The 13,858-nt window shown below is 43.5% G+C and overlaps 2 protein-coding genes across 2 annotated transcripts; one reads left to right on the forward strand and one right to left on the reverse strand.

Annotated features, from left to right (window-relative positions):
* The first annotated feature begins 7 nt into the window (after positions 1–7).
* On the forward strand, positions 8–5,996 carry LOC127595751 (dynein light chain Tctex-type 3-like). Its single transcript, XM_052057499.1, has 5 exons — positions 8–157; positions 457–498; positions 4,447–4,570; positions 5,278–5,355; positions 5,431–5,996. The coding sequence occupies exons 1-5, from the start codon at positions 8–10 to the stop codon at positions 5,502–5,504; spliced, it is 468 nt and encodes a 155-aa protein (XP_051913459.1). The 3' UTR covers positions 5,505–5,996.
* On the reverse strand, positions 4,896–11,214 carry LOC127595726 (cytochrome b-245 heavy chain). Its single transcript, XM_052057448.1, has 13 exons — positions 10,978–11,214; positions 10,228–10,320; positions 9,864–9,974; positions 9,716–9,800; positions 9,493–9,641; positions 9,221–9,402; positions 9,010–9,142; positions 8,851–8,943; positions 8,524–8,777; positions 7,948–8,107; positions 7,553–7,699; positions 7,341–7,465; positions 4,896–7,246 (listed from the first exon to the last, which is right to left on the reverse strand). The coding sequence occupies exons 1-13, from the start codon at positions 11,137–11,139 to the stop codon at positions 7,129–7,131; spliced, it is 1,812 nt and encodes a 603-aa protein (XP_051913408.1). The 5' UTR covers positions 11,140–11,214; the 3' UTR covers positions 4,896–7,128.
* Between the last annotated feature and the right edge of the window lie 2,644 nt (positions 11,215–13,858).

Here is a 13,858-nt window from a genome sequence, read left to right on the forward strand (position 1 = left end):
CCAGCAGATGTCACGAGGGAGCAAAACGCCTTCTTTAAATTGCTCTTCTCAGCTAGTCGTTGACTGGTCCCGGCAGCTTTGCTCTAGTTTCACAAACAACACTTGTGTGAGCGTTCCAAGAGTCAAAGACGACAAAATGGACGAATATCATAACGAGGTTTGTATTTGTGTCATTCCTTTATCGCGGTGGAATAGTTAAATTCTAGTTTGCTAATATCAGTGCGCCAGCCTCCAAGTTCGTAGGAGTACTGTGTAGTGTATTCGATGTAATTTCAATCATGACATGCTGTTGCACTTTTACCATTATTCCTAAAACATGGATTGCAAAACGGTACATTACTACTACTACTGGACTATGTATGTATGTAGAGTAGACTTACGTATGCCTTTAAGAGCGATAGAAAAAATATCGACAGTATTGCACTCAAATTATTCATCATATCTTACTGTTTTCAGGGCTCATTCAACACCGAAGAAGCCGATAGCATTGTTAAGGAGGTAAGTTACTTTTCGACACCATATTGACATTTACAGACATAATTACTATATATATATATATATATATATATATATATATATATATAAAATGTATATCAGTGGCGTTTCGTCAGGGCCAGCAAGGCCTTCTTTGCTAGCCTAAACATTCTCAGAAAAGTAAATTTAATAAATTTACTTTTCTGAGAATAACATAAATTTAATTTGTTATTTTATTTTCATAAATATGTAAACAAAATTATTCTCTGTATTCTTTACGTCATTTAGTCGAGTGACTTTGAATGTTATTTTAAATAACATTGAAAGCCACTCTATAAATTTATTTATTATGGTAGAGTTTTTAACCAATCATATTTCAACCTAGCTAGTGTTGCCAGGGAAATTAAACTTGCTCGGGCCTTCAGATTAAACGGAGCAGGCCCCTGTGCGCTGTCAGTGAGAATGGGCACAGTCAGGTTGCAATAGCCAATCAGATCACTCGTCTGCGTACTAGGGCCAACTAGAAGGGCTAACGTCGAGACTGGCCGTGCACGTTCTGTGATTGGATTAGCGCCTGCTAGAGCTATCACTGCATTTTAACCCAAAATGGCCGAAGGAGAAGACGTTGATCTGGTTGCAGAACTACTTTCCATACAATTTTCAAGACGGGCCTTCCACAAAAAGCTGATATTGTGCGAAGAGGTCGCCCAACTCCTGCAACTAGCTAGCCTGTCCCAGCAAGGAAAAGGGTTTGTCCGTCATTTTCAGACGAGCAATTATGAACGGTACCCGTAGCTCACAGCCTCTGAGAAACGCTGCAAATTGGACTGCTAGGAATGCCTATTGCTTGCAACTGATCGATTTGGTGTTTGGAGCCACACTGGATTGTTTTACCAAGGCAGCAAGGAAACATCAGAGCACGGCTGGGCACTTACAAGCTACGGTGCGTTTAAAAACGTTTGGGGACACTCGCGTAGATCTGAAACTCGGTGAACAGGCACTACATTGGTGAGTAAATTAATTTTATTTTACATTTCTTCTTGTCATTTTATTTTGTTAGTATTAAATTATTGGTAACAAAATAAAATGACAAATGTATCAAATAAATCTGCTCACCTGCAATTTATAATGGCGCGTTGTAGTCACCTTTGTTCACGGAAGTTTGTTCAAGCTCAGCTGCTCAACATTTTCAGTTATTTGCTGTTGTATAGCTGATTCTCAAAATGTGAATGATCTGTTAACTTTATTTTCAAAGAATAGTTTGTTTTGTTATTGTATGGTTGGTGTCTTATATGAAACTGCGACATTGCGCAATTTATTGGACAAACTTGTTTAAGATCACGCAGCGTAATTTGGGTGGCATTTTATTTAGTATTTTTGAATCATCTTTTTATTTTTGACAATATCTGTAAACTTGTGAATGTGAGCGTGGGTGGTTGTTAGTCTCTGTGTGCCCTGCGATTGGCTGGCAACTGATTCAGGGTGTCCCCCGCCTACTGCCCGAAGACGGCTGGGATAGGCTGCAGCACCCCCCGCGACCCTAGTGAGGATTAAGCGGTTCGGAAAATGGATGGATGGATCTGTAAACTTAGTTTCCTGCTCTTAATTGTGAATGCAAACTTGATGGTTTTAAATGCTCCTGAAATTAAGTGCTGCTTGACGAGCCTATATCGTGTATGCATGTGACGTCACTGAAGGCCTAAGGTTGAAATGCACGGCCCGCAACTGAAGTATATATATATACAGGTGTGTGTGTGTTACTACTACTGTGTGAGACTTAACATGGCTGTTTTTTGGGAGAGGAGCAGTATGTATGGAAGCCCAAAAGGGTCAAAATTAAATTATAAACACTTTGAAATACCGTACTGTATATGCCTGTTTAATAAATGAGAGCAAGTGTAAACTAAGGCACTATGATGAAATATGTTCCGACTCTTCTATTTTTGTTTATATTTCATCATGATTATTTGGACAATGTTATGTTTGAAAATAATGTATTTATTTTCCAGGATTTAATTAATAAAAGGTTTTGTCAATTTTTGTTTCGTGATGTAGTGTTCCACAATGCCCTTTTTATTTCATGATGTTTTTCAGCACATTGACTTGGTCTGTCAATCAAAGTTAATGGGTTGAACCTCTGAGTGTGGTCACCACTATGCATTCGTATTTGGTCGCGTCAATTCTGGACTATGATCGGAATTTCCACACAACCTGCTGCTGCAATCTCTCTCTCAGGCTAATGTAAATGGCCTTGCATGACTATCCACATGATTTTCAACTCCTCGGAGTAACTCTCAAACTGGCTTCTCCCCTGCAGTCGTTCCGTCTCGTGGCCCTCAGATTTCTCGGTATTAGTGAGTGATGAGGCTCGAGTGCTGCTTCTCATGTCTGTGTAAAGGGTTAGCCCAGGGGTGGGCAAACTACGGCCTGCGGGCCCATTGGTATTTTTAATCCGGTCCGCCGAAGGTTGGTGCACAATTAAGGTTCGATGTAAATGATTGCATTCATTTAATTTGGACTTGTAATGACAGGCATTTCAACGCCAGGTGGTGCAGTTGCTTGAAGTTGCAGAGCACAGGGAGGGAGGTGGAGACGACAAGGAAGCCCGCAGTAGCGCCAACTCAAGCAACTCCCGCTCGATACGACGGAATAAGTGTGTCCGGCTGTCCACACTGCTATTTCTTTCATTGAATCCAAAACGGCGACATGCAAGAGACTCCTTATTGCAGTGAGTTTTACTGGAATTGCCAATATTTTTACGTCCTGTAGATCATGGCATCCAAACGAAGAGGAACAGTAATGGCCGCGGAAGAGAAAGTGAAGTGTATCTGATTAAACGAAGCAGCTTACAAAGTACGAAACATTCAGGAGACGTTTGGAGTCGGAAAGTCTCAAATGTACGAGACTTTGAAAAACGAGGAAGCGATTCTTGCTCACTCCGATTCTGGCTATTTCCATGCTCAGAGTGAATTGCTTGTGGCTCGATGGACAGTCGAGTAAATACACGTTTCCTGGTATGGCTTTCCACAAACTGGACCGCTAATAAGAGGGAAAGCGAATTCCATAACACTAACTATGGGCATCGAAGACTTAGAAGCGTGGCTGGCATCAAAAATTCATTGCACGACATCAGCTAAGCAACGCTGTCTTGTGTGGTGATTGAGGAGAGGTCAAGTTTGAGACAGTGAATGAGTGGAAAGAAACCACCAGGTCTTTTACCTGTGTCATTTTGTAGCAAATAGTCCTAACTGTTATATTTTGTCACCTATCTGTACTGTATGCTGCAGTTTTGGGGCAATGTATTGTTGCACTTTGTTGCTTGTGTTGTCACACACGTATGTTGTTAACATACTTGGACGTTCATATAGGACATATACCACGGTTGTTTCACTGTTCTCATTTAAAAAAAAAAAGGTAATACTTTAATGCTTTTGTTCTGTTGATGTTTGGTATGGACTGTCAACGTATACAGTTTTTTTATATGAACCGTATCTTATGCTGACCCGGCCCACCTGTCAAATTTAGAAATCAATGTGGCCTCCGAGCCAAAAAGTTTGCCCTCCCCTGGGTTAGCCAATGATTTCCCTGGCTCCCCTCATGTGATGTGTTTGAAGAGACCAAGTCATTGTGTGGAAATAAAAAGGCCTTTGTGGAAAAGCACATCATGAAATTAAAACTTGACTTTGTAAGAAGGTATTTTTCAAAAGTGTGTCATGGTTAAAATACTCTATGTGATATTTAATTTTACACTATAATGCTGTATGATTTATTCGTCTATTTTTCATTGTTTTTATTTAATTTTGACTCCTTGGGCTTCCATATTAATTAATATTCGTATTCCGTTACTACATGCCAATTTATTAATTTCTTTTTTTCTAAATGAGAAGGCCCGAGGCATATGTGAAAAGAAGCTCTGTTTGCCGCTTCAATCTGACCTGTGTGTTTGTGTGTGCATGTGCTTGTGTCTCTCAGTGTATTGAGAACGTAGTGGGTGGCGATGACTACAACCAGAATCTGGTGAACAAATGGACCTCCGCCATAGTGGAGCGCTGCCTCACACAACTGGTCAAACTGGGCAAACAGTATAAGTTCATTGGTGTGTTTCATGCGGAAATGTTGTGTTACCTTTACTTAAGATGGACGGGACATTGTGTGTGGCTAATGACAAAGCTTTGGATGTGGTGCTTGTAAAATATGTATTATTCCGAAGCAGAAAAAAACTTCGCTAAAGTCTGTACCATGGTACAGGGAGCATTGAATGACCTGACATGCACATTTTCAAGATGCTGGACGTCACTCGATCAACTCTACGCTCTGACTTGCGAGCAAAGAAGAAAAAAAAAGTGATTTGAGAACAATATGGTGGCAGCAAATTCCATTCATTTCACCACAAGCAGCAGTCTGACACATGACACGGGAAAGAGGCTTCAAGCTGTTTATTGTCAAACTAAACCTAAAATGATATGTTTTTCAAACAACCACATCATTTCTAACGTCCGCTAGCTTACCGCTAACACATGATACAAAATGGCATCGGTGAATGAAGAGCACCCATGTACGTGGTGTCAAAATAACTTGATGCAACAGATGTTTGAACGAAAGTAACCCAACGCATGGTTGAGTTACACATTCAACACGCAAGTCACGGTAACACTCGGTTGTATTGGAATCCTGCTGAAGACATTGATGCTGTACAGCATACTGAATTGACCACAGATTTTTCTCCCTGTTCTTCTTTTGTCTCTTTGCATGTCGTATGCATGATACCTTGCCAATGAATTGTATCACATTGTTTCTCCATAGTTACGTGCGCCCTGATGCAGAAAACTGGTGCTGGGCTCCACACGGCAAATTCCTGCTACTGGGACACGGCTATGGATGGTACATGAAAACCATCAGCGAGGCTGATTTGAAATGCCACTTGCGTTTTGTGTAATGCCCCTTGTGTGTTTGCAGTTAGTTCCACAGTGCGGTGGGAAAGCCGCACCATGTACTGCGTGGTCAGCGTCTTTGCCGTTGCCGTCGTGTAGAACGCAAGAGTGCAGCATGTTTCTGGAAACGAGAAGAGGATCTCCCAAGTGCCACTTCCATGCAGAGGCTGTGAATGCACAGTACGGGTATAACTTCTGGACTGTACTGTACATATTGAAAAAAAAATTGGACCGCATACCGCAGCTCTAAACGCCTACTTTGCGCAGATGGGTGGGCACATTAAATTTTATTGTTCACGTTACAGTGACAAACAATTCTACTCTCTTCTTTAGTCTCTTGTTGTGGGCATGTAACGTGTCAGAAGGAATATTCATCTTGATGAGCGTAGTTTCCAATTAAATGAACGAGCATCCCTGGTGTATTTGTTTAGATTTATTTAATTACTGTTTCCATCCCTTTGATGGAGTTTTGTGTGTGTGTGTTTCATTTGTTTTTGTAATGATGCTGTTCAACAAATTTAAAAGTCAGTTTTAAAACCTTTTTGGAGGTTGATGTCAGTAATCTAAACAGACGGGAGAACAAAAATCCACCCCCCAAAAAATCAAATGATCGTTCAATTTGAATCCTCCATTCATGATAATTTCGAACAATTTAAAGTCGTGCCCAAGGATTTTAACAGTGACTCAAATTTAGTTTCTCCGCAAAGTGCCAATATTAGCATTTTTTTAAAAATGATGTTTTTTCATGCTCATGTTGATTACTGGAAAAGCAACAACAAAAATTCTACATTTTAAAGGCCTATTGGCAAGCAAATTTGACAAGTTTACAGCTCTAACCCCAACAAATCCTTAGTTTTATTTTCATAATTATTTTGGAAAGCGTTCACTACAAAAACCGAGGCAATCCGGATCGCCAAATTTTACCTTGGGCGTCATAAATCTGTGTGTCTCGCTGTAAGATGCTGCTGGAGGCAATTTGCCATTATTACTGTAGATATCCGGATATTTTTTTTCAGTCAAATTGGTGAGCTCTGTCCCACCTGGGTCTGAAGGAAGAAGTGAAAGGTTTCCTGTTTGCAGCTGAACATTGTGGTGTGATGGCTAGTGAGAGAGAAATGGGCCGCAACAGTGCATGAGAGGCAACTGAATGAGAAAAACAGAAGTAGTTGTGAAACCAACGATTGATGCACTGCTAAAGCAGAACAGCGTCAACGGGGAAAGTACCGCCAAGTGTATTGCTCTGCATTTGTGCAACAATGGCACACTTGCAAAACATCTGGTGGGAGCGAGATGCCAGAGCTTCCGCAAAATATCAAGAAAAGTTCGGTTTGCTTGACGGCAGCCTTGCTTATGGAGAATCCTTGAACGAGGAGACGCTCCTGGTTAAAGATGATGCGAGCTAATTGTTTTTAGGCTACCTGAGGAAATTCTCAGGGCGTCGGCTCGATTCCAACCGGACTGGATCTGGTTGTTTTTGAAGACGTGACGTTTAGCTTTGCGTCGGAGATGGCTTCATGATTTCGGGCACCAAGGCTCGATAGAGGACACCCCCACGCTGTCGCTGCCCAGATGAGAGGCAAAACAACACGTCTTCGAAGACAACTAGAAGAATCCGGTTGCCATCGATTTAATGCCTCGAGAAGACAACCTGGATTCATGAAAGTATTGACAGGCATGTTGGAACACATCTTGATGACTATGGACCCAGGTGTTGATGGCCCTGTTAAAAGTTTTCCTTGTTAAAGATGAACTTGACGTCGGCTTCAGAATGGGACAAACACTGTTTCTCCAGCGACTTGCCCAGCTGCGGCGGCCCACAGAGGAACACTCCAACTTTGGTTCTGCGGAAAATGCAAATTCAAGATGCTTGTTGCAAAGTTGCATTTTGGAATCTGGATCACGGATTGGACTTCAAAGCGATAGATGTGATCTCACCCAGGATGCTTGGATGCAATGCCAGTAAACTCGCTGTCCCAATTAGGCTTTCCATAAAGAGTTTTCTGCTTAAGCCCTGTGATTGGGTCGTTCTCCTCCTCGTGGTGTACCCAGAAATGTGCCGCCTATTAAAAAAAAAGAAAAGAAAGAAACCGGGTTAAAGAATGAATCTGCTTCCAGACGACAGGAAAACTTTGCTGCGTGCCGGACACCTCTTGCTCCTTCCAGCGGGTGAGGTAGATGTTGTAGCTCAGGAAGTCCGTCACACTCTTTGCCGCCATCTGGCTCTCCAGCGACTGCAGCAAGTCCGCAAACCACTCGAAGGCCTGCGTCTCGGGGCAAAGCCAGTAGAAGTAGATCTGGACAAGAACATGACAGAGATGTTTATGCTTCTTACTCTCACAGAAGACTATTTTTTGTTCACGAGCACCTCCAGTCATGCGAACCTGCCGGTAGGAAAAAAAACAAAATTTCCTCATCTCCCAATATTGAATGAACTTCCCGTTTGCTTGTACCTGAATTTCATTCAAAATGATCATTCACAAGGATGCTTGTCGTAATGTCTAAAGCGTTTTATCATGGTGGACTTTGGCAATGTCGGTCTTACCTTTTTGGTGAAGACGTCTTTGTTCTGGATGCGCTTGTACCACACAGACTTGAGGATGGACGCAAAAGGCGTGACACCGATTCCCGCCCCCACCAGCACGACCACCTGGTACCGAAACACGTCCTCACTGGCAGTGCCAAAAGGCCCGTCGATGGCTACCCTGGAATAACCCACGGCGCTTCTTTAAAACTCAGGCAAGAAGCCGAAATAGCAACATGCTTCAATCTTTCTCAGGTTTTTTTTTTTTTCCGTAAACGTTTTCAAAAACAAATCATTATATTGCGCATGCCTAAATGGTTCATGTTTTCCGCATCCAAACGGAAAAGCTTTTTTAAATTTTGGTCAAGCAGGATTGCGGCACAACCCCAATTTGATGCTGCTCAGATCAGGTTGTTGCAATCGATGGCGACTAGCATCCCTTGCGTCTGCACGCTCTCTTTAAATGGCAAGAATTACAGCGGCACAATGGGGCCGCCGAGGGTGAGCCCTATAGATGCCTTCCCCAACAACTGCTGCTAGCTGCAATCAAACCTAATCAGAGACACTTTACGGAAAAGAGAGAGTGCGTTTTCATACTTGGGCAATTTCCAAGCCTCTTGAGGCTCCGTTTTGTCCCCCCCGCAGGCTTCGTACAACGCCTGAGTCCAGTCGCCAACTATTCGAATGTGGGCACTGAAGTAGTCCTCCTCTGGGGCTGAGGTCAGGGTGAAGGGGTGCCACTCATGCCTGGAGACAGATGGGCACTGGATGAAGACGTACTGGCCCACCTCCATGTGGAATCCTTTCCTCTTCATCTGAAGCTCCAGAGTTTTGGAGGGATGCATCACCACCTGAAGGCCCCGCTTTGTCAGATTGGACTTTGGTGACATCGTAATTTCACATTTCTACTTGCTACCCAGTTACCTTCGTGATGACCACTTTTTGGTGGGATCGATAGATTCGGACAAGCCTCTCGCATACGTATAAAATCATGGGTCCCACGATCCACTTCCAGGTCTGGAAAAAGGCGAGATGAAACGAGGCACACGGTTCTACCTAAAGTCAGCGAGCTCGGCCGTGTACCATCGGTGGGTTTCCGGCAAACACTGGAACCGCGCAGTCCGAATCATTTCTTCCCCATTCCTCAAACCGGTCCGCGCAGAGGCGTGGGTCGTTTGCGGTCAGGCTGGCCGATGTCTGTCCTCGCACGATCCTCCTAAGCGGCAAAGCACAAATATCGATGAACATCACGAAAACCGAAGAAAGTCAACGTTTGATTTCGGTGCTTTCCTACCCAAAGCCGTGCAATACCAGTCCGATGAAGAACAGGACAAAAAGGTGATGGGTGTACCAGAACACCTCAAAGTACGATCGGCGGATGACCTCCATGGAAGAAGTGATGATGAGGATCAGGGCCAGCGTGATGACCACACCAGTCACACCGGCGATGGTGGTGAACATGACGATTGTTGGGTTCTGGGAAGGGGGTGGGGGGTGGGGGGGGGGGTCCAGTTTCAGGACTGCATACTTTTGGCCGCTACCTTTTGCGAGAAGCATTTCACTCACCGTTTCATTGGACCTGATTGGGTTGAGGAAGGACGCGTTGTCGCCGTTACCAATTTCAGACAGTATGAAGGGCAGAAGGCTGCTGTTGCGGTTCAGCTGAGCGTCCATGAAATACTCAAAGTTGAACAAGTGAGCAACAATATGCACGGCTAAAAAGTGAGGACGCCATAAGGTCAAAGAGGTGGCGCGGCACATCGTGTTCACAAGCTGCCAACGACGATACCTGTGTGAAAGGCGATCATGTACGCCACCAGCTTGTGGAAGGTGATGTTTCGGTCCAGCTGCCGAGCGGCTGTGCGGCTGCAGAACTAAAGGCTTACTCGGTTACAGAGAAATTGCCAGAGGCTGAACAGAGATGGAATGTTTGCTACCTGGATGGTTCCCCGAATGAAGGAGAGTAGGTTCCTGCAGACGGGCAGCAGGATCAGCATGCAGTTGAAGTTGAGACAGGCGGCTGGAGCTCGGGCCCAGGACAAAGCTTGCTGGAAAGTCAAGTTGCCTTGAATTACCTCCAGTGTAATCAAACTACCCAGCTAATGGCAAACGATCTCCATTTACTTGGGTTGGTTAAAAGAGAAGCTTCCTTTCCTTTCCCCAACATGTTAGACCATTCAGTTTTAATTTTTGGAAAGGAACTGAGGTTCCGATAAAAGTACGTTGGTGGCGAAGCCGAAGTCAATCTTGAGATCTAATGTGGAGCTAGGATGAAGACGTCGGAACGAACTGCAAACTCACCCCGAGCAGCACACGAGTGTAGAACCATTTGTCGACGAGAAAGGCCATGTAGAAATGGACGAAGAGGAAGGCGTTGATGGCAAGCCAAACCAGCTGAAGCAGACAACGACAAAACACACTGACTTCATCTGATAACACCGCTTTCATTCCAACAGTTTTCATGAATTTGGCTGCGTTCATGCATTTATCTGGCTACCTAGAAGTGTTGCCCCGAGACGAAATATGTGATTGGTTCGACCGAGAACAAACACCATGTTACACGCGACGTACAGTACATGTTACTTAGAGCGGGTAGAAGCCTGTCAAAAGTTAACGAAATACGCCCCCCCCCCCCCGCCCATCTTATAACTGGGTTGCGGTTGTGTTGAGAGTGAACTCAATTCAAACTCATGTTATATACACACACACACACACACACACACGAGTCGGCACACATCGTTTCAAATGCCTCTGATTAACGCCCAAAAATGTTCAGTTGTTTTTTTTCCCCCTCTTTGACGGTGTTGTACTAACGTTGCTGTTTTAAACAGTTGGGCCTTCCAAGTTCCAGCTGAACGAGAACAACCCCAAAGAGTGACGCTCGCCCCCACACTGTTACTGTTTTAAGGTGTTCTTTTGCTTTTCTTCACCTAGAAATGGGGCCTTAGACGAGGTAGACATAATGAGACGGACAGAACGTTTAGGCTTTTGCGACAAAGCAAAAATGAATCGTCAGCGCATAAAACATTTTAGCGAGTGAAGTATTCTCACAATGACAAAGACGGAGAGTCCCTCGTTGGCCGCCAAATTCCCCATGCTGAGTCTGGGCGCGAGCTTGGTGCTGGTGCAAAGCAGAAGAGTGAATGCACACCCTTGAAGCTGGAACTTTTTTTGTTTGGAGCAAATAGGGAAGTGGATCTGAAGTGATGTCATGTTAGTCGATGGATTTCTTCACCAACGAGTCATTTAGAGTAAGGCGATGAAACCGCACAGCGTAACACACCACCAGCTATGACACAACTGACGATGGTCGGTACCCATATGAACACGATTCCCATGACTGTCACTTCAACTGGCGTCAAGATTGACAGATGTGTGAGGTCGCCAATTAGGCAGCACTTCTTCGCGTGAGACCGTCCACCGGGGCGCTCATCTGTTAGCTGACGGTTGAGGAGGAACGTGACATCGGATGGTAAAGACGAGGAGGAAGTGGAACATTTCAAAACCTAAAGCAAATACAGAGTTGCTTTAGGCTTCCTGTTTCAAGTTGCACCGAAATATCAATGATGCCAATAAATGCAGAATCACACGACGTAGACTGTGTTATCTTTCTTTGTAATTGTTTTTTTTTTTCCTTTTCTATTTATGCAGGCAGTGAGTCACAGTGGCTGGCGGCTACTATAAATTGCTTTCGTGTTTCAAAGTGCGGGATCTTATTAACGTGAGCTTTCACTTCGGCATGATTGCCATTCTGTTTAATGTGGAGTGGAGAATAAAGGTAATCGTAATACGTCAGGATGATTGTTACGGTAAAAATAAAGAAAATCCCTTCACTAATGTTCTCTTGTTTTCGGTCACGTTTTGGATATCACTTATTCCCTACCACGAGGGATCATCGGGTGTGCCATGGGATATTTGATCAGAAATTCTTTATTTACGACAATTAATGTAAACGTTTGCATTGAAGAAGGGCAATTGGGAATAAATATGTAGCGGTTCGTAATCACTGATGTAATCTACAAGCCATCAGCATGCTTTGAACACACACGCCACACTCAAATTGCAGCATGAATGTGGTGTTGTAGTGCCCTCTAGCTGGTGGCAGAACTGAATCCGTTAGCGAGAAGTTTTAAGAGTTGTTTTTCAAATATCAGTTATAAGCTTTGTAGAAAATAGTACAAGTAAAAAATTTCATTAATTGCTATTAATCACATTGTATGATTAATTACTGTAGTTTACATTTTGGAATCCCTTGGCAGAGCTAATTATATATATATATATATATATATATATATATATATATATATATATATATATATATATATATATATATATATATATATATATATAGTATGTACATGTATATCCATATATCACCGAGTTATTTGTTCACAGCAACAAACAAATACAGTCAGTCGCGGCCAGACGCTTTCTGTGATATGCAACGGTTCATTGAAGACTTTTTAAATTGTCTGTGATTGTGAATGGTTGTTTGTCTCTACGTGTCCTCTGATGGACTGCTGACACCCTGGACTGGTCACACCCGTAGTCAGCTGATAGAGAAATCTATGAACAAAATTGTATCATGTTTCGGTTAATTTGGGCATGTCTGGACATACTCGGCGCAGAGGTGTCGGCCGTTTGGGCGGAGGGCCTTTTCTTGAGTAATCACGTCAAAGCAAGGGGGGCGAAGGCTAGATTCAATCACAGAGTGGGAATAAACAAATTGGGAACAAAGAGTTGATGAACACCAAAAGACAGTTTGGGAACAGCTGTCGCGCCCAGGCGGACGTTTGTCATCAGCAAAGTCAGTGACTTGTGTATTCGGGTAGATCAGAGCACTACCGAGGGGCCGGACCCGGGGCGCGGTATGCAAATCTCTGGGGCAGTGTCTTTCTTGTATTTTGTAAGAAAAGTTCGAACCGGCGGAGAGGGAGCAGAGTGTGTATCATCGGAGCAACTAACCGTCGTTCGCTCTCAGAGATCCGCTCGCGCCGATATTGAAGACAATTTTCCTGTGTGCCCAGTCATTTCTTTAACTTTGTCCGAGAAAATCTCTGACGTTTGCTGGGATAGGGTCTGACTCACCTGCAAGGACAACCGCACTAGTAAATAAATGGATCTATGATTTCAATCGGACCAACACGATCGCTGGATTTTCCGCAGTGTCAGTGTTGCTCTTCTAGTTCTCAAATCATCCAAAGTGAATGGGTCACAAAGTCCGTGAACATTTTAAAAGAAACTAAACGAATTCAGACCCGAGGCTTCCTATGATTTTTGCCTCCTATATTCTGAGCAAAGGGGATTATGTTAAATCTGTTACACAGCTACTGTGATATGAGCCCAGACCATTTCACAACTCTTTAATCTCCTTTGTTGTAGTTGCGATTTAATACATGTGAAGGCGTGCGACCCCGAAAGCCGTGAGGCCGCGTTACGTGACAATTTGCCCTCTTATGTCATTATTGGAACAACATTAACTCTATTTGAGGTCCAGCTCAAACCTGTGCATTTAATTTAAATTTACTCGGTGTTAAAGCCAAAAAAGAGCATGTATCGCTGACATTCTAAGCACGACAAACAAAAAGAATTTTGTAAACAAGAGTATTGTTTACAATCTTGCAAAATGAAGATGGTTCACAAAATCACAAAGTAAAGAAACAATACGTCTTCAAAATTGTGCGACATCAAGCCTTTGTCTCCACTTTCAAATACCGCGGGCATGTCCGATGACTAATGTGTGAAACCACGGATCGCTGAAAATGGATGCCACTTTCTTATCTCTCTCTGCACATTTGATATGATCTTAAAGCCCCTATTGGGGGGTGGGGGGGGGGGGCAATAATTGGCAGTGTTTTCGAAGGCAGGAATTTTGTGTTCACATAAGAGTTTGTCAGGGTTTGTTCAAGGTCGCAAATGTTCGCCGATACTT

The sequence above is a fragment of the Hippocampus zosterae genome, chromosome 2, assembly GCF_025434085.1.
Source record: "Hippocampus zosterae strain Florida chromosome 2, ASM2543408v3, whole genome shotgun sequence".
In the NCBI taxonomy this organism is placed as follows: Eukaryota; Metazoa; Chordata; class Actinopteri; order Syngnathiformes; family Syngnathidae; genus Hippocampus; species Hippocampus zosterae.